We start from the raw sequence: 26,969 nt of genomic DNA, 5'->3' as shown, positions 1-26,969 counted from the left end.
GTTGGTGAAAATATAATCCAGAAAAAGTAAAGGTGAAAAGCTACAAGAGGAAAATGTGCTTTTACAATTAACTCTAATATACTTTTAATTAATGTTATAGCTGCGATATTAAAATGAGGTTTCAGTGGCCAGTCATGGATCTGGACAGGTCTAATAGAAAACCAAATTCAGCCCATGTACCATGAAGCAGACTGAAGCAACTCTGCAGGATCCCAAAGTTGTGGGTTCGCAGAGAAAATTGGGATGGAGGGTGTTTCCCAGCTAGTTCTTACAGTGGGCTACCCAAACCAGACTGCTACACAGTCAACACGCTCTCCGTTATTTCCTCAGTCTTGAGGTAGTAGAAGGCAGCTTTCCACCAGATCTCAAGATTTTGCTAGAAGGAAGGCCACCTTCAAGCTCGAATGCTCAACAGGGAAAATCCTTGTTTGATGGTAAACAGATATTTGGATGTGTGCACATACAGACTTCACCTCGCTCTGCGTGCTGTAGGCAATGTGAAAGGCTTTCCCCATGTTCCCCTCCCGCCTGGCTGCTCTCCTCCAGCACTGGCAGCTGCTTGCGTTCTTGCTGTACTACAGAGTTGTCCAGCAACATTTTTCATTCAGAAAGCTCCTCGTTGCCAAGATGTATTTATTATCCAAGTGAAGATTGCACAAGAGGTTACAATAAGTAAGACTTTTTCCCAAGAACATTGTGTCTGAAGGAGACAATAGGTGCTCCAAGATTTGGCAAGGGGAATTAATCGCTAACAACAACAAAAATTCATTACTTGCTTTCCATTCACAAAGAAGGATGGGCGACAGATGCAGGAAGCAGATACAGGTTCCCTGCGGAAGGGAAAAAAATAAAGCTCATGCCGGAAGAGATGATCCAGAGTTGATTACAAACCTTTCTGCAATAGCCCCCCACTGTGGGAATTTTCATTCATTATTTTAAACATGCAAAACCTAAGGAATTCAGGAAACAATATGTAGAGTATATTCTGTCAGGGTTGCTGCAGCCCCACTGAACAGGGAAACTTAGTTTGTAATATTCTCTCTCTCTAATTATTCTCCAGTTGGATGCCACATCCAATTTTGTACTCTACTTTCGTTGTGCCTGTTTGCGGGTTGCTAACACCAGGGGCTAAATTTTGCCCATGAATTCCCATGCCTATCTATAACTCTGATTAAAATATTCTAGCCACATCATTAAGAAGCCATCCTGAGAATCATTAGTGCTCTTCAGTTCTAGTCTATCAAAAAAGCAGGAGGAAATCAGCACTGGCAGAAACCTATTGAATGTCCACTGCTTTGCCCCAGGATCACGTAGTCCATTCATAAACTACGTAACCCATTCAGAAACTAATGGAGATCTACCCATAGCTAGTGGGGGGGCTTCTGCCTCCCTCCCCCCTGCTCCTGTTACAAAGCTCCTCCAGAGCTATACTGTGGTGGTGGTGGTAAATCTCCCTCTTACTTTCAGCCTAAATTACGAAGGGTCAGTTTATCCCTTTTGCCTTTAGTTTCCATAGTCTTTTTACTTCAGCAGCTCTGCTGTTTCTACAGAGAACGAGCCCCCTTCATCCAAAGCAGCTCTTGCAGCTTGCCCTCCTGGACTAAACAAACTACCTTCTTCTAGTTTTCTCTTGTAAAACAGGCTCTTAATTCTCTTTATCGCTGTAGTAGCCTAGCTCTGTATGTATTCAGCCCTAGTGTGAACAATCAAACTAGGAGATGGTTTTGATAAGAGCTGCAAACACGATTCTTGATGACGTGCAAACAGTGGTGGAAAAGTTATCCTTGTGGTAAAGTCATTCCTTTGTTGATTTCAGCAGAGGAAGTTTGAGTTTGGGACTTTAATCCTGGCTTTTAGTCCTTGCTTGCCGCATTTCTACTCTTTGAGCTCCTGAATTTATTTTCAGTTCTGGTAGCACTCCAGCCCTTAAGGTCATCCATTATTTTAATTGGATGTTCCGATTAAAGAGCGCTGCTCTGCACTGACTGTGCATTCCCACTTTGCATTGTCAGAGTGCTTCCTTCCCTTTTTTTTTTTAAATACGAGATTTATTAATGTTAAAAGTATGCAGAAGAGACCCTGAAGTAAAGTTGGGGCAGATAGGAAAATAATATGGATAGGTGATGAAATATAAGACTCGCTAAGTTAAATCATATCAACATATGAAAAAAATAACTGACTGTAAATTAGGAATGGGGAATTGCAGGTAAGGAACAACTTTAACCAGAAGGTTTTTATGTATAATTTTCAAGGGATTTTTGAAGAACTAACAAAGGGAGTATGCCTAAAAAGATAGAGGGAGGATTTTGTAAATTATACAATGCTCTGGTAAATGTCTTATCAGGAGAAAAACAAATTAAAATAAAACTAACACGACATTTGCTGCCACGCCACTGCTCATTCTGCTTGCCTTCGAACTCTTTCAGTCTTTATTTAGACACTCACCTACAGAAGGTAGGTGTGTTAACTATTCCGTGTTTGTGCAGCATCCAGTACAATGCAGTCCTGTTGCTGTTGTGTCTAGGGCAGTATAACAACTTATTATTAAAGTAAGGTAATTAAGTCCAGCCCAAAATATTTGACTTGGGGTATTAGGCAAAAAGATGTCGGAGGGCTAAAGTGTCAGTTCTCCTGGGTCCCAGGACAGAAACCCTTGTATCGCTCCCACCACAGACCAACCCTGAGATAAGATTACCTTAATCCTCTAAGCCAAGGGAGATGGCACATTTGCTATAGCTATGGAAGGAATGAGGCAAAATAAAACAAAACTAACAAGAGATTGAGAAGCATCTTTTGATGATCAAGGTAATAACAGGATAAGGGCTAATGGGTTCAAACTAAAACAGGGGAAGCTCAGGTTAGATATAAGGAAGAAGTTCTTTACTGTGAGGGTGGTGAGGCACTGGAATGGGTTGCCCAAAGAAGTGGTAAATGCTCCATCCCTGGCAGTGTTCAGGGCCAGGTTGGACAGAGCCTTGGGCAACACAGTCTAGGATGAGGTGGCCCTGCCCATGGCAGGGGGGTTGGAATTAGACGATCTTAAGGTCCTTTCCAACCCTAACTATTCTATGATTATAGTTGTTCAAAATGTTTCCAGTATCTTTTTAGATTTAAAACAGCTCTGGATGATTAAAAAGCAAACAAATGAAACAGACAAATAAAACCAACATTTGAAATTTATCACATTGTATTTTATTTGCCCTACAGCTAATACAATGTTATTTCACAAGTATCACAAAAAATTAAAAATAGAAGTGCCATCATGACACCTCTCTACTGTTTTTTCTCAGCTGTTCCTTCTTAAGTTCATGACTAATAAAAGCTATTTAAGTTATTCCAAGAGAAGAAAAAAACATTCTATAGACTTAGCAGCAGGGTACTTTTAAAGATCAGCCACCGTAACACCTTCACCGACTTGGAAAGGGCAAGAGAGAAAAAAAACATGAGCTGAGAACAGTAACATGGAAATATGACACAGCTCCTTAGCAGGTGTCTCAAAAGGCACCAGTTACACCAAAATACTTGTTTTAACACTATGCGATTTATACCAAGTAGCAGCATATAACTTCTGTTTTCATTTTCCCATTCTTTTAACTGAACTAGCATAGTACATTCCCCCACCCCAGCTGCTTGTAAGACACACTGTGTTTGGCCATGGCTGTTTCAGGGAGGACACCTGCCATTTTACACCACAGTCCTTGCGCTCCCTGAGTTGTACAAATACGGCTCTTTGCATGAAAAGGAGAGATATGAACTTCAGGCTGTAAGCCAAGCCAAGGTCCCAAAGTTAAGACATCTGGAAATAAACCAAGCATGGCTGCTCAACATATTTCCAAACAAATGCTTGTAAAATGAAGGGAGTATTTATAAGAAGGCATCTCCAGACAAAGAGCACATATGTAAACACTTCAAGAAGCTCTGATGAATGATTCAAGAGATGCAATCTGTTTAAAGCAAAAAAAACCAACTCACACTGCAATGTCCATTGTCAAATGCAATCTAAGCAGACAACTGCTGATGTCCCAGAGAGCACGTGTGTGTACATACAGACATATGTATGTAGATATTATGTCATGTCTGCATGTCTGTGTATGTGATTTTGTTGAAATGAATCTAATTTCAAGTAAGCCTCTAAGTCCTTTGAAAGCAATGCATTAAAAAACACACGACACTGGCTTTCATGAAGAAGTAAGGCTCTTATTTGCATCACCAGTCAGACAAGTAATTTCATTATCTGTATTTATATATACATTTATTATAGCATTTCTGGGAAGCATGTCAGGCACTCTGGAAAGGACTTGGAAAGGACAAGGCCTGCAGGAAGCTGGAAGAAGTCCTGCTCCAGGCAGAAAACCTGCGCTCTTCATGAAGCTCAAGTGTCATGAAAGAACAGTTACAAACAGGCATGGAAAGAGAGGCCATGGTATTAACAATAGTGGAAAGATAGTGAAAATAATCAAAAGCTATCAGGAAGATAAGTTGTTTTTATTTTTCCTGCTTTCTTCCATGTAGGCTGGGAAGCAAGAACACAGCTCAGCTGCTCTATCCAGCCACAACACAGGCATGAGAGGAAGGGGAGCAGAGTGCAGAGAAACCCCATCACAGAGGCAGCCTAACAGACAGACTTGAGGAATAGTGATGAAGAGCCCATTCTCCCTGTGCCCTCTGGCCTTGGAAAAAGTACATCTGTGGCTGAAGAGCTGGTGGTGGAAACCTAGTTTCCCTAGATATTTGGTGGAGAGAGTGATACTATTAGCACCCAAGATAACACAGTAACTTGTTGCCTACCTCAGAAGCGCTAATGCCCCTTTCGGAAGGCACTAACTCTTTTGCCCAACTTTTGAAGGAGCACAGGCTCCTGATGTAGCAATCAAACTTGGCCAACAGTAACAGGCAGCAGTAATATTTCCCCAAGTAGAGAAAGTCCCCGTTCTGGAAAACACACACTTTGCTTCAGACCTCACATCAGAACGGAGGTGTAAGGAATGAGCACACAGCATTCAGTCCTGAACACATGTGGTACTCCAGGACTATCTATAAACCAAAATTCACAGGCCAGGTTTGCATTAATGTTAAAATAAAGGAAAGAGGAAAGGGTGTATCACTAGATATTCACTGCTCGAGGTGCCTCTTAGCGGCACAAAATCCTTTCTACTATAATGGCACCCAAAGCCTTCTGCACTGTGCTGAGCCCTACACAAACACAATGGAAGAATCCTATTCTTAAAAGGATTTCTCATTTCAAACATAACGAAACAATTGTACATACGGCCATAATTGTTCCTCATTACTCTTTAAGTCTGCTCATAGGAGAGCTATTTAAACTATTTAGAGTTCAGTCTAACCAATGACCCATGGCGAGTGCACCAACAGACAGAACGTTGTACAAATCTCTCCTCATCTTTCCTCAGAGCAGAGGGAACTCAAACCAGGAGCACTATTATGTGCTAATTCAGAACTCTTATACTGAGGGAAAATCAAGTTATTTAAACAGCATTTATAAACTGCTGCATTGGCAGGTTTATGTTACAGAGCAGCGTGGAAGAGCTTTGCTAGCTCCATGCATGTGTGAATGCACACACGCGCACATAGGTTTGGACATAGCTCCCTTCCAAAGGGGCAATCTTACTTCCCTGAAATCTGCTCACTTTGGTTACAGGAACAGGGAACTTCCCACCCCCTGGACACGATCCACAGCACGTGCAGCCTCGACTCCAGTTCACTCCTGTCCCTCTTGACTGGCAGCCACTGTGGTGACCAGTGCTCTGTCACACAGTGCCTCAGCCACGTGCCTTGCATTAACCTGCAAAGCTTAACCTGTTCCCACAAGTCAAGTGGCACTATTCATCAATACTTTTAATATTACAAAGGTAACATAACATCCTACAATAGCTTCTGAACCCCGAAGAAAGGGAAACAGACTCAAGTATAAGCAAATGAGCTGTCCCAAACCAAGAAGCAGCATCATATTGTACTATTCACTGAAAACCCCTTCCAGATTCCTGCTCATGCTTTTTCATAACTAGAGGTGTTACCAAACATGTCATCTCCTTTTCATATAAAGCCCCACACTGAGCAAGCTCTGAGGCTTACAACTGTAACTCAAGGAACAAGAGTTACTGATCCGGTACTCCAAATCAAATCCTCTCTACACAGTAGAGAAGTCCAAGCCTCTGTATTTTGATTCAAGTTGCTAAAGTCTTTAATGCAACTCCTCCCATCTTTCTGTCTTCTACGTTCTTCATCCTAACAGTAAAGAATTGGAGTTGATGCAGAGACCAGTGAATCCTTGCAGCAGCAGCACTGAGTAGCAAGATTTCCCCAAAGTGATTAGCAGACAGTATCAGGTGTTACAGCCTTTTTAACTCAGAGGAAGATATGCATGGGGCAACAATCTTCAAATACTCAGTCACCATTTGGTTTGAAACCTTCCTCTGGATCAGTACGATTTACATCTTGAAAGCAATAATGGGTCTAGAAACTCAATTTAAAGACAAAATTTAGCTTGAAAAGACAAGAACAGAAAGTATTTTCCTATCACTTCTTCAGAACGTGTACTGAAATCCTTAGGAGAGCAGGAGACGTGTTGTGCATTTCAGCAATGCAATCAGAAAGTTCTCCCACGCAAGAGAACAGGCAGACTTCAGCCAGACTAATTCTCCCTGATTCCATTTGTGCCCTTGTCTGACTCAGCCTAATGATACATGCAAATTTGGCCACCAGTGCTGACATTAATACCAATGTAAGAATTAAAGGCCAATTTGAGAAAATGAACAAACACTGCAGCACCCAGCAAAGAACCAATACAAGTTCCTCAGGAAAAAATAATCTTAGCAAGTTGCCTTCAAGAATTGATTCCACTGAAATCTCACAAAACTCAACACATGTAAAACATGGTAAAGAGCCTTGCACAGAAGGCACCTTCAAAGCTGAGATAGCATTGGACCCAACATTGCGGGAAAGGTGCATGACACTGCAGAACAGCACTGCTGTTTTAAGAAAGGCACTCCAGTATAGCTTCATTTCCAGTTGAGTACCAGGATCCTCATGCATGAAATCCAGCCATGAATAAAAATATTGCATCTGCTACTCTACCCTGGAGGCCCAAGTGCATGTTCCTACACTCAAGGCGTGCAGTCTTAGAAATCAAAACCCAAACCCAACCTACTCCTGACATAATGCACCTTAAATTACCAACATTAAGATGGCAGTTACAACAAAAGCAACACCTTGTTGTGCAAAGGCCTGCTACCATTAAAGCAGTATATAACCTCTTCTAAGTATTCTCTTGGAAACTAGGTCTTACAATTTCTTTCTCTCAGGTGGGGTCTTGTTGCAGTCTTAGTATTTTACACCTATTAGTAACCAGAGCACATTTGTGGCAAGAGCAACAGGCCATCCCTGCACTCCACCAGACCTGCTTTTCACATACTGAGCTGTCACAATGATAACATGACTCCTTCCTACCAGCACCCACATTCCCCCCCTTCCCTTTTCTTCTTTTTTTGGTTTTTTTGAGACTCAGTTTCTTACTCTATCAGGGCAGAAAAATCAAGCTGGATAGAACAGCAGTCCAGTGAAGGTTTCATGATGAGCTTATTCCTCTTCATTAGCAGCAAGTGATGTGTTTGCTAATTTTATTGCTCATGAGTTAGCCAAAGATGCATTTGGCTGGCATTACTTTTACAAGAATACTATTGTGTATCAAAGCATTTCTTTTCAGTGGCCACAGACACTAAGATGAGAGCTTCCCATTGCTCTTCCTTCTACTATAAAGATACACATATATTGAGTTGTGTATAAAAGAGGATTTTTACAAATATTCACATAGTTTGCAAATGGTTTCTTAGCCAAACTGGATACAAGGGACTTGTAAACTGGGTATTCAGATTCAGCAAGATGAGTTATGGGGTTTGATGTCCAGAAATAAAGCCCCAAAGCACGGAAAAGAATTGTGTCAAAGCCTGAAAGGGCTTTTTGCACTGCCAAAGTCAGAAAGTCAGTCACACGGTGCTTCAAATCTGCAATGCTTTAGTACTGTTTGTTGCTTTTCTCCATATCCGACTCTACAAACTGAATTTTGCATCTATTCCTGTTAATGGTACCTCTGTCATTTTTGTTGAGTGATGCCTCCTTAAGGAATTAAAAGTTTTCTTATATTTCATAAGATTTTAACATTTTGAGAGTGATACTCCTCTCCCCTCCTTTTCTTGTAACTTTATATGTTGGGGTTTGTTTGGGTTTGGGGTACCTGTTGTTTGGGGTTTTTTTCCCCAGTTTTAAACCACTAGAACTTTCAAGTGTTTTTATAAAACTCTTCTCTGAGGCAAGAAAAATTCAACTGAAGACAGTGAAATGAAGTCACCCGTTCATGTTCAAGGTCAAAGAGTAATGTAATTTTCCAAACAAGGTTCAAGCGTATTCCTGATATAGCCTTTAGAAGTTTAGGAGAGTTTTGTTCCTCTTAATTTTTCTTTGGGGAATACTTTAACAGAACTAGAAAGCCTCCAGGCTATCTGGCCGGAATGCATTACCACTGAACTGTTCTCTCCTTTGAGGATTTATGCCACAATGGGACCCCAACTGACATCAAGCAGTAATGCATAGTCAAAAAGAAAAAAATATATCTGAGAAATAGAGCTCCACTGGGAGACAGACAAAGGCCACTTCTCCCTCAGCCTTACAGTGCAACACAGCACATCCCACGTGACTGAAGAAACATCTGGGGTTTACCTTGAGATTCCTAGTATTTTTCAGTACAGACACATACACACACACATGCAGAATGCAAGTGTGCTGGGCAAGACAACTTGGCAGAGTTATTTTTCAAAGAGTAGGAAGATGCAGAACTTTTCCATACAAGACCATTTCTTAAACACTTGTTGGTATTTTTGAATTTTATATATTAATTGTAATGCTTCTTTTTAAAATTCCCATTCAAAAATACAGAAAAGGCATTCCCCATGAACATTTTAAATCTGTATGCTCAACCTTGTAATACAAAATGCTCACACTGCAGCACTAGGGATCTCATCAGACATTTTCCAGAAGCCTCCATGCAGCACTTAGTTTCATTAAGCATCAAATACACATGTATAACTACAGGTCCAAAAGTAAGAATTGCTGAACACCACTGACTGCCACTTCATGATTTTTAAGACTACAAAAACACCCTTTTGTGCTAAATGCTTTATATGATGGCCAGTAAAGCAGCCTCCTGCAGTTGCAAGATAAAACTCAACTCTACTAGTGCTAGAGGCTAAAAAGAAAAAGAGAAAGAAAAAAACCCAGCTGGATAAAATATCTTAAGGTCAGGCTTTTTACATGTAAAGCAGCCGCAGCAGAATTATTCACATTCTTAGCACATAGCTGACCGGGACAAGATTCCACAGAGAGGTAAACAATTCCCCCAAGAGAGCAGCTGCATCTTCCTCAGCTCCCGAACTACTGGGAGGGGGAAGAAATGCCCACCAGGGTCCCCAAAACTGACCAGAAGCAGGAAGAAAATCAGTGACTGCTTCTGCTCCACGGTAATGCTTCAAACAACTGCTCTTTTTCTGTGCTCAGTCAGAACAGAGAAATGTAAACATAAATAAATGTTTATGCAAACATTTAAATAAATGAATGCATAGAAAAAATTAAAGCCAGTTGGTAACACGCACTTTGATCAATGTCCTAGAGAAACCTTTTAAACAGACACCCAAGTCCAGTTCAACAGAGAAGAGGGGAAAAAATATCAGATAATATTGAACAGCACAACTGAAAAGAATACAGTCATCCAGCTTCGCTTTTATGGTGTAATTAGTTTCAGAAGTATCTTTTGAAAGTATAAAACCATTTCTTTCTAGGTTTCCACAATCCCTTTCTTCTCCTTTTTAAATCTGGTGTTATCTTAGTGGTATCTTTACTCAGTTCACCTCGTTGCTATTTCTGCTGGCTACTGGCCAAGTGGCACATTTTAATAGGCAAGACACAAAGTACTGAAGAAGAATCTTTCTCACTCCACTCCATTTACGTGCAAAGGCTGTGATACATATATATTAAGTAGTTGCAAGAAAGAAATCCTCTTGCAAGATCCTCCTCAATGCTATCCCCTTAATATCAGTATCTTCACAAACCTGCCATTAGCCATCTGTGATATCAGCCACAGCAACACAAAAAATGATCATATCACTACTTTCAGCATTTATAACTTAGTATTCACTTCTCATCTTCCAGCTGCAAGTGTGCCAGCAGAACCTACTTCCATCTTGTCCCTGGCTGCCTGTCAGTGCTCCCTGTGCTGGAGGTGCGACCTGCTTCCCTCCTGTCTGACCACACTGCAGTGCGCCCGCTGCCAGGGACAGCTGGGTAGGGAAAGAGCTATGGTTTAGCTGTTGAAACTAACTCAGTGCATTTTGACCCAAGTGAGCTAGGGTTAACTCCAGCAGCAGCTCAGCTGGGGCAGTAAGACCTGGGTGAGAGGGGGAGCAAGAGGAGACAGCACTGAGCAGATGGCCGTCTCTGGAGCACAGCTGGAAGGAGGAGAGCACGTGAGCACAGGCTGAGCTTTCTCTCGGCATTTCCTCTGATGGTGGTTGACAGCCAAGGCAGCTGCCACCGCTCTCAACTTCCCTGCTCCCTTCTGTGTCCCCCTGCCGTACCCTCAATTGTGCTCATGTCCCTCCCACCATCCCCAAAAGGTTATTTTTAACCTGGATCAGTTCCCTGATCAGCCACTACTCAGCTCCACAAACACTGTGCTGGCACAGCTTGCAGGAATGAACAGGCGGGAAGACAGGCGGCTCTGGCAGCACCACCAAAAGCTGCTCTCCTGAAGCCCCAGCCCAGGAGCCTCCTCTCCTTCCTTCACACCAACCTACAAACTTCCCAGGAGAATGGAATATGCTTCCGATATCTCACACCATAAGGTCGTCTTTTTTTTTTACCTCTGTGCTGCCTTATGAAAGTCTTTAATTGCAGTATTTTGTGTGTTGGTGTCGTAGGAGGTTTAACAAGCTAATCCCTCTCTTACTGGTGCAGTTATCACTCCATATTTCAAGGCAACAACAGGACATTTTTCAGAAAGACATTTGATCATCTTAAAAAGATACAGCCAAGGGGAAACAGTCTTACATGACAGGCTATAAATCAACATGTTAGACAAGTAATTTTAAACCACAGGAGGAAGGAAAAAAAAAAAAAATAAAATCTCACTGTATCGAGCCAATAAAAACCCTGGTAACACTGACTCTAGCAGATCTTGGACCTGTTCCATAACAACTCTATTTCTTAGGAAAATACAGTATTTTGAAATCCTAAGAAGTCTGAACTTGATTAGACTGAAACAAAGGAGAGAGAGGAAAGCAGAGCACAGGACCATGATCCCACTCATCCTTTCTCCACAGTCTGAGGAGGACGCATGAGAAGGCTCAAGCAGATAAAGAAACTGGTCCCTTGACCAAGTCACTCAGTGTTGACACATTTTCTTACTAGCTGCCAGTAATCCTGGCAGTGGATCAGTGTTCCTCACCTCCCTTCTTCAAGCCTTTAAGCAAACTTGTTTTCCAGTGCTCTCAACCCATGTCACGTAAGAGCAGAACAACTGGCAATTGTTTTTCAGGCTTCATTATTAGTATTGTTATTATTACAGCACATGCTCAGTTGCACGAATACTATTCAAAGACAGAATGTTTCTTCTGAGATCTTTAAGAGTGCAACATAATAAGAAATAGTAAGAGACAAGTAATCACTTTTCTTCCTTGAGAAAACATATTCTAAAAAAGTGAGCTCTACAGCAAAATCACACTGGGCAAAACTCTTCCCAGACATTTCAAGTGCAGAATGAAATCTGGCCAGTGCTTTGACAGGTAACACGAGCAGTAACAAGCACAATGCTACACGGCATGGAAGGGAGGCTTCACAATACAGAGTCCCAGAAACTAGGACTCAACAACATGCAGTAGCATGCTGGTGTATGTCTCACTTTCTGGATGAAGGAAAACGATATAGTTTCTATGCACCTGTTTGACAAAGCTGACAAAGGTAAGGATGTATGTCTGGTTAGGCAATCGAATTCCAAGTTCCTAAATTTCCCCTATGAGAATTGGGTGGAGACAGTACTCCTACTGGTTTCTAACCTGTGTGCACGCTGCCAAGTACTGTTAAACAGATGTCATTGCATCACACCGCACTGCAGGTTCATGAGAAGGTATGTGTTCATGCTCTTTGAGCATGCCAAGCTCAAAACAAAGCTCAGCCTCCATGGTAATGACACATGGAGATGGACCCTTGTATTTGTTGATCTAATTCACGCTACACCAGTAAGCTCTGAGAGGTCATCTTGGAATAATTCTTGGAGCTCCAGAGAAACGCTCTTTCCTCACTTCTACTGCGTGTGCATCTTACTGGGGCTTCTGCCTCTGTGCACACAGCCTTGGATAGCGCTGTGAGATGCAGAGTTACAGATGCACTGATTCCTGAAGAGCAGTTTTTAAGAAGACACTCTGCTTCCAAGGTCAACATTCACTTCCCATAACAAGCACTGCAACTGTCTGCTTCTTTTCTTCAAGGCATCCACCAGGTCTTAAAATTATCAACATTATAATTAATTTTAATCAAGCTTTCCAATGCCAGGAAAGGTACCATCATATTTTCTTATAACGTCATTACAAATGCTTGGAAAACTCTGTGGACATCAACATCATAATTTCAGGAAGAATGAAGGAAAATACCAGTTACGCTTCAAATTACAGGAATATCTTAACTGGGTTTAACTGTCCATGGAATCTGAAATCCAAGCTACCAATATTAAATGGATTTGAACAGATTTCCACTTAAGGCCAAAATCTGTGCCAAAACCTCAGTCTAAGTAAATGGACTTCACATGTGTGTGTACTGGTGGAACAGGAGGACTCTTTTACTACCCAAAATAAGCAGCAAAGCTCTGGTCTGATGAAATCAATAGCAATTTTACCGATTTCAGTCAGGACAGAATTTCAGCCCAAGAATCTTCATCTTCCAGCACGGTGGGGCTAGCATATAGTCCCAGCTATTCTAGGACTCCCACTACTCTTCCCAGCTTTCTCATCTTGCTGCATCCTGCACAGCAGTGCTCAAGAGAACAGAGCCTGGTTCTACCAGAAACTCAGACTGTGCAGGCTCCTCAGGTTCCGTCTTCTGACTCAAGCATCCAAGGGACCCCTCTGTTGTTGAAGGTGGGGTCTGAGGAACAAGAACACTGTTACTCAGTAGCTGATGAAATGAAAAGGCCTCCCTACCCCCCCCAGCACTTCCTGCAATGCTCCATACACTAAAGTCATATACTACTACAAGCTGGATCGCAGCTCAGTGCATTCCACTGCGCTTTGTCACGCTTCTCTGACCGATACTATGCCAAAAATGACTAGCTTTAACAGTTCTCTGGTGAATAAAAGAGCTTTTGCAACTCTGAAACAGAGCTGAGTTTTTAATTCATGTTAAATCTGCTTTTCTGTTCTGAAGGAACATTTTTAATGCTGCCTGTAATTCCTCTGTGCTTTTTTTCTTACTTCTGTAGTGACTTTTGTGAAGATAAAGGGAAAATTCAAGCTGACTGGCTTTTAAAGCCTTAAAGAGACCTCTAAAATACACCTTAAGGAAGTAAAAATATGAACTAGCAAAATACAAAGATGAAAAAGATCCACATCATGCTCATATACATCTAGAAATATATGGCAATAAGCCAGAAGATTCACAAGACAGCTACCACAGCGAACAAAATCCACAGTACAGCTGGACTATTTAAACAAGCACAGAGCAACATTATCCAAGATTTGCACATTTACTGTTTATTTACTCAGTACCCAACTGAGCACAATCTTGGGGAATAATAGAGACTGCTCGTGCAAACATCCCTTCTACTCAAATGCTCCAAGCACTTCTAGCTATAGACTATGCTCTAAGAAATTTTCCTCTGTAATCTCTTATTCAAAACCCATGCTGTCCACTGCCAGAAGAACGTGATCATGAGGAAATTGTAAAACTAACCTAAGTACTTAGCAGTTAAGTGCTCATTCTGTCAATGCTTGGCTCCCCTCTGTAGAATAATACCAGCACGTTGCACGTGCACCCAAAAAAGGGATCCCACTTCTCTTCAAGCCAGTTCACTTTGCTCAGCACATCAAGAACTGCTGCTGGTTCCAGCCCATTTTTGGAACAGAGGCTTTCACTATCCAACCCCATCTCCCGGCTGACCTGGATATATGCCTGCCCCGAATGCTACTTGCGTATGGAAATAATAAAGCTATTTTTACATGGAAAGCAAATCCTTTATTTTCCCAAAAGGAAGAACTGCCATTGCAACAAGCATAGGAGCCCAGCGTTTAGAATACAGGAGGGTGCTACCTAAAAGTACAAAAAGCAATTAAGCCTTGTGCGCAAAGCATGTGGGCAGGATGAGGGGTTAAGCATGACTTTAGACAGCAAGCACACAGAAACACTGAAAAGAGGGAAGCGGGGAGGAGGAAAGCAAGGCAACCTGGAACTTCTACATTCAGTATGGATCATGGAAACTCCTCCTCTGCAGCTAGAGCAAGCAGCAGGCACACACTGTGGCGGGGCACTGCTGGGAATCCCACACTGCTTTCCCTGGTGTGCAGGGAGCGGTCCTGGCCCAGGCTGCTGCTTCTGCCATGCTGCAGAGCTGAAAAGAAGGACCTTCCTAACACCTGAGCACGAGCCCATAGCAAGTACGTGCTGGCTTCAGTCGTGACTTGAGGGCTGAGAGACCAAAACAGCACTTCAGTGTGCATGATTAGGATTTTTACCCTCAAAAACTACATCCAATTTTCAAAGCAGATACATCCTTAGCTCTAATGTTCCTCCAGTTAAAACAACCAGTTTGCTACTAATGCTTAAATTCAGCTGTGCAACCCAATTGCTCTCCTCCCTAAGCAAATGCCAAACATCCTCTCTGCTCACACATCCAGTTCCTGCTTTCTAGCAGGAGCTTCATCTTTATTATGCTTCCCCTCTGCCCTCATGATTGTCAGTTATCACTTCCCTGTCAGTTTAAGTCTCAGCAGTAATACCTCCTCTATCCATTAGCTGCCATGATCAGAGTTAAAAAAAAAGGGGTGGGTGTGTGTGTGTAAAACTTAGCTCCATTGAGCCTCTTCCCAGACTGAGAAACCACAAAACTACTATGTGAATGTGGCAAACAAACCAGATCTGTGGTCTACCGGCAGGCTTTTCCACAAATTCACAGGTTCAGAAATCTGCATGCAAGGAAGGGTGATAGTGACCTGGCTTGTTTGACTCAGGGTTTTGTCTAGTGCTGACCAATGATCCTATTTCAAGGTAAGGTAATGGGAGAAAGAAAAGGAAGCTTTATGCATAGCTGAAAGTAAGATAAACTGGCCTCCCGCAGATGCTGTGTGAATGCTACAGCTGCTGTTGTTTGGCCCACATATGGCAGGGTGATGACCGAGTTCACATTCCTGTAGACAGTGATGAGCTTGGGAGCACAAACCCTCCTCCATGAGGCAAGGGGAGGAAAATGGCTCTTTGCAAAAAAAGCCCCAAACCAATACGGAATCCTGTTAAACACATAGCACTGTTTGCCCAAAATAGTGTTGCTGGAGATGCTGAACACATAGCAGGACATTCTGACCTTCTCAGGAATTTGGGAATAGACAGCTCTGCCTCCACCACGAGAGCTCTGCCACACTGTGCTGCAGCTCATACCCTCCTTTGCCTCCTGAGCAGAGGTGTTCCAGGCTCAGGAGGCAACAGCTCCTCCTTGGCAGCAAATCTGAGCACCCATTTCTGCGTAAGCGTAGCGCAGGACCTGCAACAGCAAGTTCTCAACCTCCAGCAGTTTCTAACACTTATGAGCCACTGGGAAGTTCCTGGAAAAGTGGAACTGATTTGTTACAGCACCAAAGGAGTACTGAAAAATACTTTTTCTAGGTTACTTTCATGTGGCTAAACCCCCTGAAGGTTCACTACTCAGCAAACAGAGAGAAGCGGGGCGGGAGGGAGGCACACCAACGCAAATGAAAATTCTTGTGGCTTACTTTTGAATTTGCTGGCACTCCCCAGTGAGGTCCTGCTTGTGTAGCATAGGGAGCTGCCTCACCACGTGCCCTGGCTCAGGCTGAGGACTTTTGCCTACTTGTAAACTCCAAGACTCTAGGTCTATGCTTTGCACTGTTGAGCACTGCACCAACATCTTGTCCCCACCATTTGCAAGACTGCAACACCAACACAGGTTCTTCATAAAACACCTTCAAGAAAACACTCAATGAACCTAGTGTTTGCTTCAGAGAACATAAATAAAAAGATTTTCGGAATGTGAGGAAGGGCCAAGGTGCAAGAAATTACCACGGGAAGGAGATGGAAGCAAGTTTCCAGCACAGCAACTGCTGGAGTACTACATCATGCTCCAGCACACAGCCAGCTGGTCACAACCATGTCTGGGCAGCACACATTACACAGGCAATCAGGGATCATCTAAAAGCACAGCCAAAAAATTGAGCTGGACAATCAGAAAGAACCAGCTTCAGCAAGGTGGAATGAATGCATATCTCTGGAGAAAGTTATTCAGGCCTCATTTGGAGCCAGGACAAATATAGCCCAATATGAAGTGGATTTATCTTGACTCGAAGATCTCTGTCACATAGCCACAACTTTTTTTATTTTTAATTGGGACAGAGATTTTTGGGTTTGTAGACTAGGATTCCATGCACATATTAGTATTTCCAAGGTTCCAGTTACATTGGTTAGATTTTATGCATCTTTACCAGGCTGGCATCTGGCAGGAAGGTGGAATGAACACAGTGACTGTGTGGCAAAGTTGGAAGAGAAAGATGAATGGGACAGGTGGCTCATTTAAGCACAGAACTAAGGAATCCTGACACTGAATGGAAGAAAAGATGCAGAGACGAAAATATATGGAGTGTACTGTTAAAAGTCACATTACAGTTACATCTGCAATTCTTTAGGATGTCATATAAAATCTGAAAAAGGAGGTTGAAGTCTAAAAGAGTTTGTAATAGTTTTCAATTATTAAAAAAATCATTCAGGGTATTCAGAGGCACATTGAGAAAAGCATATAGGAGATGTTGAATATTAGCCATTCAAACCAACAGAGCAGAAAAAGCAATGCAGTAAGAAAACAGGTAAAGGAAGGTAGAGACATGAATAGCCTTGAAAATATTTAAGAGTTGATACAGTGGAAGAACAAAACGAATGGGGAGAGAATGAAGCTGCAGAGCAGAAGCAATGATGAGTCTATGCTGGCATTTTCTTCTGGTTTGAAATAACCCACATCCAACAGATTCATAAATGGTGGATCAAATCCAAACCTAACCATATAAAGACTTACACAGGAGTAATTTCACACTGCTGGTTGTCTTACTGAAGCCAATCTCTTTGAAGGGCAAGAACTTAACTACATTATCTCCTCATATCAGCACTCTTCTTTCTAGCATTTTATGTATGTGAAGAGTAATACACTGCTTCTTTGCATGCTCTGGATGAAATGAGTAGTTTATAAATCATGCATTAGAGTAACAAAGGATATAGAAAACAGCTGCAAAATGCAACAACGACCAAAAAAAAATGCAGCGGTGAGGAATTAATGGACAATGGAGCCATTATCACCAAGAAAACACAATTACTTGAAGGTCTCTTACATTCCTCTCCTGCTTTATTTTAGATATCACTGCATACATGCATTTGCAACTCACAGAGACAGCTGGTACCCAGGGAACAGAGATTGTATGTACTGGAGCCCAATTTATGGTAGATTGGGGGGATACATGGACAACACACGAGACATGGACATTCTATAGGAAATCACTACCACCACAAACAGCTGCTGAGAGGATCTGAACGCTGTGCCCAAGGGAGCACCAGCAAGCTGTGGTCTGCTCAAGACTGACACAGTCAACCTCATAACCAAAAAGCACTTCTGCTGTGTTTTGTAGCACATAACCATTCACCTTCAGACCAACAGCAGTGTGATCCTCAGTGCCTGAGCATGACCATGCCAGTCACTGTTCCTCCTTCTAGCAGTGGTCTGGTGAGAATTCAGCCAGCATCTTGAATGCTCCCAGAAAACAGAGACACAATTGTAATAGCACCATGCTTTCAGAAAATGCAGTCACAGCAACTTCATTCTGCCCTTGGGCAAATATGACAGTATCTGGCAAATATATTTTATAATAAAATACAAGAAAAAGTAGTTTAGTTCCCTTCATTTATCAGATTATATTATGCAACTGAATGCCTGGCTACACTTTTCTAATTTAAATTACCATAAGCTCCTGTACCTGGAGACAGCGTTAATATTTCTAGACAAAGTACAGATGAAATTCCCCATTTTTTTTTTCCTGTTAAATTTAGTTTCAGTTCTGCTGATGAACTAATTTCAAAATGTCTGCAAAGTAATTTCTCCTGTGGGTACAGCAAGAAAAAAAACTGAGGAAAAAGGACTACCATTGTAAGTTACTCTCTGTATATTTGGCCATGCTTTAGGGGCAAACAAAATTAAAACAAATAAAATAAAAATCACTGCACACAGGTATGGCCCATACCCCTGCAGCACATGAGAAGGAGTCATGGACTTTTATTTGCATTCTGTTGATACTCCATTAGCAGCTTGAACATGAGGTTTTATTACTTCAGTAACTATGCGAAAAGCATTCTGAGGTTCAATTGAGTTCTAAATGCACATCTTGGATTACCACTGAAGATTTTAGCAAGCAAAAGCCCTGTATTCAGTCCTTTACTGAAATCTAAGTTTTATAGCCACTTTTTTAAAACCAAAAAAACCCCACAATGACAACCAAAAAGCCACCCCCTACACCCCCTGCCCATGCAGAGACGCTGGGTTTCAGTCTCAGCATAAAATCACATTGGTTCCTCTCAGATACAAGCTGAAGAGAACAGCAGATATTTAGGCTGAGAACAACAACAACAAAAAAAGCAAAAGGAACGGTTACACCCTACTACTATTGTGGTATCAACTTCCTGTTATAAGAATGGCAATCTTCACTTTTGGTCACAGGGGCTTTTATATTCAGAGGCTGCAGTTAATGCTTATGCAGAATTTTTAGTTACTGTGACGAAGCCATTTCCTTTCTTATTAAAAAGGAAAAAGTAAAAATCCATAGCTCAATTTTTTCCTGTCAATTAAATTCTAATAAATACAATTTAAGTATCCAGTGCAAGTTAATACTGCACCCTGTTACAGCAATACATAATTTTAGATTTTCATATTAACTCCCAAGCTTCTAGAATGATTATCTGACATGTGAAATAGGGAAGCATTAGTTTAACGTAACTTAAGATTCACACTTATCTACAGCTGAAGTCTGGCATCTGATTCCTGTTCTGTCATTTCAAACATAATCCTACTACCAAGACACAATTTATTCTATAGTTTGCCAAAGAAGAAAGGGCAGAATTTAAAACATACTGCAGTCTTGTTCAATGCCATATTACTGCCCAGCTGCCAAGAAGCCGCATCTTGTCATGTGAAGGAGCACATGCAATCACCTACTGCTAAGGGATTCTTACACCATCACAGGAATGTAAGGGAAAAGACAAAATTCTTTTTTTGCCTTCTGCAGGACAAACATACTCCAAGCCATGCTCACACAGAGCAAAGGCAAGAGCACCTTACAAAATATATTGCAGAAACTGCATCGTGACACAGAGGATTTAAGTATATTCACTAAGACAGTGTCATCAAGAAGTGACAGCAATATAGGGAGACTGGAGACAAGAGAAACGGGTTAAAATAGATAGGTCTTGGCTCAAGAGCAATCCTCCACTCTTGCTTTCAGACCCTCCAAAAGTATGACTCACTTTTTTCCCTGAAGCAGCTAAGCACTGAAATTACTTAAGGGGCTAACTTCAGACATCTTGGTGGGAAAACATATTCTTTTACACGCTTTGATGGAACAATACTGGATGACACTGGAAACTTCTCAAAAATGAGAAGAAGATTGAAACCAAAAAGGGAGGTTAGAAAGAAAAGGAAAAAAGTATAGGAAAAGTTTATGAAACAAGCTCTCAACAGATCAACAAAGAGAAGACAGAGTGAACAACGTACCTTCAAATGAGGGAGGCAAACGAACACCCAAGAGACTGTTGGCCTCAATTATCAAATCTACTTCAGTTGCTAAAATAAAATCCTCCTCTGCATTCAGCAGCGAGTGCCCTCATTTGAGGGTCCCCTTTTCAGTCCTTGTAACCCAAATATACTTATATCCTCCTGACCTGGAACACAGTTCATAGTGATTCTTGCCACCTTTAACGTATGTCCCACAGACTAACCTAGGCAGTAACAGCTCATTCTTCAGACATTTTTCATTAATTTGGACCCAAAACACCCAGAAGACAACTAAGGTGTTCATCTGTAGGTTTTGGTAAACAGCTGGGCAAGCAGAACTCTTAACACAGGTAAAGTTTACCCAAGCAGAAGACAAAATTTTGTTAGAGGACAGGCCAATGTTATGAAACCAATTTCCCCATTCACTCAGGGCTATTACAAAATTTGCTGCCCTTCACCTTGAAGGCAAGCTGCCTTTTTAGCCTTGTCCTCGTAACAACCAAATCACAGCAGATATTTTACTACAAGAAAAACTTCAGCCATGCACTGCCTGTTACCAAAACAAAACGTGGCATTGTTTCTGCTTCTTCCCATCACTACAACAACAGGATGGAAAGTCATACTGCTCAGTACCACACTGCTAGATGGCACATGGATTATATGTGGACAAGCAAGATTTTAATCTTTATAGAAAAGAAAAAACAGAATGCAAAACATAAAAGAACTTCCTGCCCAAGCTCTATTTGGCATAGCAGAATTTCCCTCACTTAAAGAGGCGCAAATATTTGCTCAAATGGAGATAAATAATGTATTCCCCATTATCCAAGTTTCCCAAAATCAAGCAGAATTCCCAAATCAGGGTAGAATCTTTGCAAAATGGGTTAAATAAAAAGGGTGCAATTCATGATGACGAGATCAAAAGAATCCTGGAATGCAAGAAGGAAAAACTGAAAAAGAAGAAAACAAAAACCACCCCACTTCTTCAAAATGAATTCCATGAGTTCAGTGTAACACAGATGACAAGATGTGATATTCTTAGACACATTACAGTACCCACAAACACCATTCCTCTTCCTTGAAAGACACTATAATTAGTGTCCAAAGGACAGATCTTCCCCTCTGGAATGTTCTGATATTGGCACAGGTGGAGAGTAGATGTTTTATTACAGAGATATTTATAAAAGCCTCTGGAAAAAATGAAGCATTGGAACTTCCCCACTTCACATAGTCACACAGTTGTACAGTGCACAGTAGTAGACGATGCATGTTACTGGATGTACACAGCCTGTAAAAAAAATCCTAAACCACCATTTTTTCTTTAAAATAGCTGCCCAAACAAACCATGTCTATAAATCCTCACCCAGAAAAGGCACCCTCCCTCAAAGAAAAGAAGTTTGGGGGGGAGGGGGGGGGGAGAAATAAGTGACGTGTGTAATGTTCCACAGTTCATCTCAAACTGCTGCAGCCCACTCTAAATTACAATGTCAGTGGCTGTTTATGCTTGAAGGAAGTACAGTAAATACAGTATAGCCTATTCAGGTTCCTGGAATGTCACTGATCATATGCTCAATTGCGTCTATTCATTAGAAAAATCCAATCCACAACAGCAGCTGCATTTACCACCACACCCCAAACGCCATGCAGTTGCCCCAGGTGATTCCAGCGGTTTACCAACCCGCAGGACAGATTCTCCACACTCTTGTCCCTCCACAGTGACTGCAAGTTACACTTCCAAGCCCAGGAAGTTTTATTTGCTATTAGCAGTGTTTTTAGCTTCAAGCTTTTGCAACAAAAAAAGGTCCCATCTTTTGCAGTCATGTCCTGCAAGTTCAAAAACTATTTATGCTGCACTAATTAGTTTTGATTTAAGCTTGCTAAATAATTACTGTTGAAAAGATGACTTGCGCAAACAACAGACAAGTTACTCCATTTGTTTGAGAAGAACTATGACTAATTATGTGTGTAGTTTTGGTTTGTATCTCTTAAAAAAAAAAAAAAAAAAAAAAAAAAAAAAAAAAAAGTGTGTGTAATCCTGGCTATTGACCTGAAAGAGGCCAAGTCCCCATTAAGTTTTTGGGGCCAGATTTCACTATAAAATCATAAGATGAGTGATGGCTGAAAATAAATAATTGTGAAAGAACATGTGTCATTTAAAAGGACACTGGCAACTTCCTAATCAGTTAAAAAAAAAAAAACGCACAACAAAACGAAAACCAAAACCAGAAATCTTTCCTTTTTTCACATCTAACACCTATGATGACTATAACTGAAAGACACAAGAATTTTGTATTTGACTGATGAATTACACTGCATGTTATATACTTGTTAAATTTACCAACCGGCTTATAACCAATTTCCAGTCTGTGTGGGTCTTTCACAGAGCAATAATAAAGTTATAAAATATTATGTTTCCTTTTTATTTAATTAAACCGATATAATCTTAAAAAATACATTCACATAGGCAGAAAAGAGAGCTACAAACCCTACCTTTATGTTACCTAATAGACAACATCTCTTGCAGTATGCAAAATGGTTGTTGTTAAAATCTAACCATGCTACAGTTACACCAGATGACTGCAGCTGATAAGAGTGATAAACAGAAGTATTCTCTCGCCAGCCTCTAACACACATGCTCCTTCCTTGTTAATTGACACTGCTCCCCCTCACCCTACCAAAAATCCTTAGTGTGGCCCAATAAACAGACTCAATCTCAATCTTTGCACGGTGGCCACCAGAACAGATCGCCCACCACAAGATTAGGATACTTTCCAGTGTTCCATCTAGAACACCAAAAAGCATCAGCCCAAATCCAACTTGAAAACACAGTTCACAAAAGATGAAACTGAGTAATGTTATAGCCATCTATTCATTCTTCACACCTTCCCAAAACACCCAATGATGAGAACTTCTTAGGGCAAATGGCCAACTTCAGGAAACTTGCAGCTGCTGAACAGCTGATTAGCGCACCATGAAGCAGGATCAGGAGGTCTAAGATCTTGTCCTCTGCGGGCCTGCTGTTGGGGAAAGTTCAAGAAGATCATTAGCTATTCATGGGCAGAAATCCTTAACCTCTAAACATTTGCTGCTGGCATTTGAAACAGGGCAGGAAGGGCTTCAATACCCATTTACCAACCTCACACTCGCATTGGGTCCAGAGGTAAATAAAACCATTCCCAACTGAAGCTGACTTCACTTCTATGTTATATCAATGATCTCTCAGCTGCCTACAGGACTACAGAAGATGTCCATGCGGTAGGTATTTAGAGACTTTGATTCACAAGCACAGACAGGGTAGCTTGGGATGGCTGATTTACTACACATCATGCTCTCAAATAGTTCAGCATTTGATTCAAAACATCTCAGGCACCAGGAGGAAAGGAAGAATCCAAAGGCAGTAACCAAGTCTATCACCCTACACCCAGGGCCAGATACCATCCACATCATCTCAAGAAACTCCATTCATTCACAACCCCCCAGGACAGCCAACCTTCATATGGCCTGAACACAGCATTTTAGCCACAAGACTCCAGTTTTGGAACTCCTGTCTGGACTCTGGCCAAATGTGATCCTGCTCATGCTTAGGTTTGAACACCAAACACACCTAAGGGATAGGTCAAATAATGCCATCTCCAAGTAACAAGTCACAGCTAGGGAGAAAAGGTAAATGCGAGGATGGAAGGATCATGGTCAATGAGGGAAAAAAAACCAACCCAAACGAAACAACAAACCCAGACAAAACAAAACGCTACCAAAAATGTGTAACCAAATTTGAGGAAGTGGAAAAAAATCTTCACATCAGAGTCAGAACTGGGCTCACTGTCAGTGCTCTATAAGAAGCAATACTGTTACATGAATGTTGAAGTCAAAATCGCAAAAGATATTAAAACTTCACATATCTAGAGCATTACACTGCCTTTAATACCAAGACATTTTAACAGGTGCTAAGGTATTTCTGTTTTATATATTGGCTTAGCATCTCTGTGCTGTAGTGTGCTCAAAGTACTTTCCAAGATTTCAGTCCAACAAGCCTGTTATGTGTGTGAACGATTTGTCCATGTAACCTACCAAATGCACATTTCCAATCCAGAATCCAGCTGTGCTCATTTAACCTTGGCTCACACACACAGAGAGTGTTCTCATCCTAAACAGCTAGGGAAATTTAGAGGGTAGAGTTCTAAAAAACACCATGTTTTCATGGCATGCTCAAGATCAGAGAAAATCCCTGGTTTCTCCAGTTAAATAATTCCATACAGCATCTTGGTTCACTGGACTAGAACATGTTTAGTTGTAGCACAGCACTTCTCATTGGATCTGCATCTCCTCTAGCTCCAATTATCTCACACAGCATAAACTCCTCGGAATAGAAACAGCACTAATTAATGTCTATACGGCTCCAGAGAAACATAGGCTGTTTATAATAATGGCTGATGTTAGTTTTGTTATACAAATTCATAATATGGTCTAGGAGAGGCAAGAGACTCACACTCTGCCATCAGTGAATGGAGTTGGAAGTCTTGAAATCAAGGAAATGCTACTGAAAGCAACTCAGTTTAAAATCTCTTAAATTTGTATCACAGACTACAAATGGACATGCTTCAGCTTGTCAATAACTGCCATTCAATCACACAGGGAAAAAAAAAAAAAAAGGTCATTTCTGCAACAATCAGACTCTGAACCCAAACCAGCACTTCATCTCTAAAAAGCAAAATCTTGAACTATTCCTGGACAGAGGTGAAAGTCAGTACCAACACTAGAAGCACGTGCAAGATGAATGCAGCTCAACACAGACCACGTGCTGCACCAGGTGAGTGGTCTTTGAATTAAGAATACATTCTAACATCCATCTCGGAATGACAAAAGCAAACATCCTTGTGCCAAGCCCCTTATCTGAGACAGGGCTACCACGTTGTGCTAAAAGCAGGGAAGATGAGGGAGAAAGGGTGTGTACCCAACCCCTGCTGCTTGCTGAACATCCAGCCAGTGCCACCTGCTTCTGGCAAACAGCAAGGGAACTTCTTCAAAGACCATATACCACCTTCTTGTTGCTTCTGACAGTGAACTGAGCTTAGACGTGCTAGACAAAATTCCCTCTTACTCATAGCTAAGGCTTCTTCCAGCCTTGAGGGGAAACAAGAAGGAAAAAAAAAAAAATTGAAAGGAAAAAAAGAAAACAGACAAGGTACCCCGTTCAGCCTTATACATCAACTGGAGAAATCCTCAGGGAATCCTAGAGGTCACCACCACCACTTTTAACATAATTAATCACATCTCTCGACAGCAGGTCATCTACTCTGCTAGTCACACAGCAACACGACTGCCAGAAGAACTGGTATTTTGTCAACTGGCAAGTTTGATAACTGCCATCAAAATCCTTTGTCCAGTCCCACGAATAAACTTGTTTTGAAGGCAGTGACAATCCCCCCTTCAAACTCATACGTACCTGATCGCAACCTGCATTCACCAGTTCCTGGAGCATCTGCCTGTTTACTTCAACAGCTGCTGTTGTGCTCGACTCATTAGCAAAAGGCAGCAAAGAATATCTAATTTCTCGCAGAGCTTTCTGATATGGTCCAAACTTGGGTGTCTGTCTCATCTGCTGCTGCCTTGCAGCATCCTTCCCTATTAAAATCTTAGGGTCCAGAGAAGGTTCACTGCCTGGTCCAATAGGTAGGCCCTGACCTGAAGATTTGGATGGTTGCTTTAAACCTTCTCGAATCTCTTGTAACCTTTGTCTGCTGTTCCCAGAATATGTTGTAGCAGGAAAAGTCTTTGGCCTCATTGTTAATCCAGTTTTCTCTGAGCATAAATACAGCTTTATTCTTATTTTTTTTTAAATTACTTTCTTTCAAAAAAGTGTCAGTTGATGGTATCAGTTCCTTGTAAACATAATCCTTCAAAGAGAAAAAGAAATGGCAAAATTCTCAAATTTCTGCCAACGTTTTACTTCAGCTCACAATCTTCACATTTCCTACTGAAAATGAACATCCTTGGAATCATCATTTTGCAGACTGTGTCTGAAACAAAAGAAAACAGAAAGTACATGCAATTAAGTGGATATTAGAAATGCCTCTGAAGGGACAGCATGACAATGAGTCAAGTGAAAGTGAATCGCTTTAACCCATTTAGCTGTCACAGACAGATTTTCTTTAATGATTTTATCTGTTTTCAAAATTAGGATTCCAAACAGTTTTATCAACATAATCAATAAATAATTCACTTTAATGTTTCATTTGAAAATGAAAATAAATGAAAATAAAACCCTTAAAAACTCCAATGTTTCAGAATTTTCAGTACTCAGCCACAGCAAGTTTCCCACCCAATTGCATAACCAAAGCCTGGACGAGCCTATCCTATTTCATAATTAGGGAAGAGTATGCTCATGAAATGTTTTTCCCCCACTTAAGATTTTGTTTATTTTACACTAGCCGAGCTCAGTTTCAGAAGTTTATGAAAAAGATTTATAATGGAAATATTGATGACTCTAACCATAGCAACTTCTAGTATTTCAATAACAAAGTGAGTAACAGAAAGACAAGATATTTTGCCTTTCCACATGAATATCTTAGCAAAGCCTGAAAGTAAGAATTCTCCCCAGAACTGGAAGGAAGAGAGGAAGAAAAGGGGGGGGAGGGTATACAATATTTCATTAGCTGTGCTTTATAGGGAAGAAAGGGAAAAGAGGGCTCAATGGAGCTAAACAGCAACAGCAGAAGTGGCAGAACGAGCTCAGATAGCATCCCACACAGAAAAAAAGACTTTGAGACAGCCTCATGCACCTCTTCTGACATGCAGCAGAGAACAACTATGCAGCACAGCCGAGCTACCAAGCAATTTACAATCTCTGCGCAGCATGAAGTGACAACAAGAATCCTACCTTAACTAAGTC

General features: G+C 41.3%; 1 protein-coding gene across 4 annotated transcripts in view; it reads right to left on the bottom strand.

Annotated features, from left to right (window-relative positions):
* Window positions 1-26,969, bottom strand: part of LATS2 (large tumor suppressor kinase 2) — a 47,144-nt gene that overhangs the window by 16,567 nt on the left and 3,608 nt on the right. For all 4 annotated transcript variants that reach the window (XM_030477660.1, XM_030477662.1, XM_030477661.1 and 1 more), the window contains one exon: window positions 25,524-26,097. In XM_030477660.1, the coding sequence (XP_030333520.1) occupies window positions 25,524-25,862 (339 nt within the window). In that variant the 5' untranslated portion in view covers window positions 25,863-26,097. The remainder of the gene's footprint in view (window positions 1-25,523; window positions 26,098-26,969) is intronic.

Source organism: Strigops habroptila, chromosome 2 (genome assembly GCF_004027225.2).
Source record: "Strigops habroptila isolate Jane chromosome 2, bStrHab1.2.pri, whole genome shotgun sequence".
Lineage (NCBI taxonomy): Eukaryota > Metazoa > Chordata > Aves > Psittaciformes > Psittacidae > Strigops > Strigops habroptila.
Note: the sequence above shows the minus strand (reverse complement) of the source record. Positions and strands in the feature narration are given on the sequence as shown.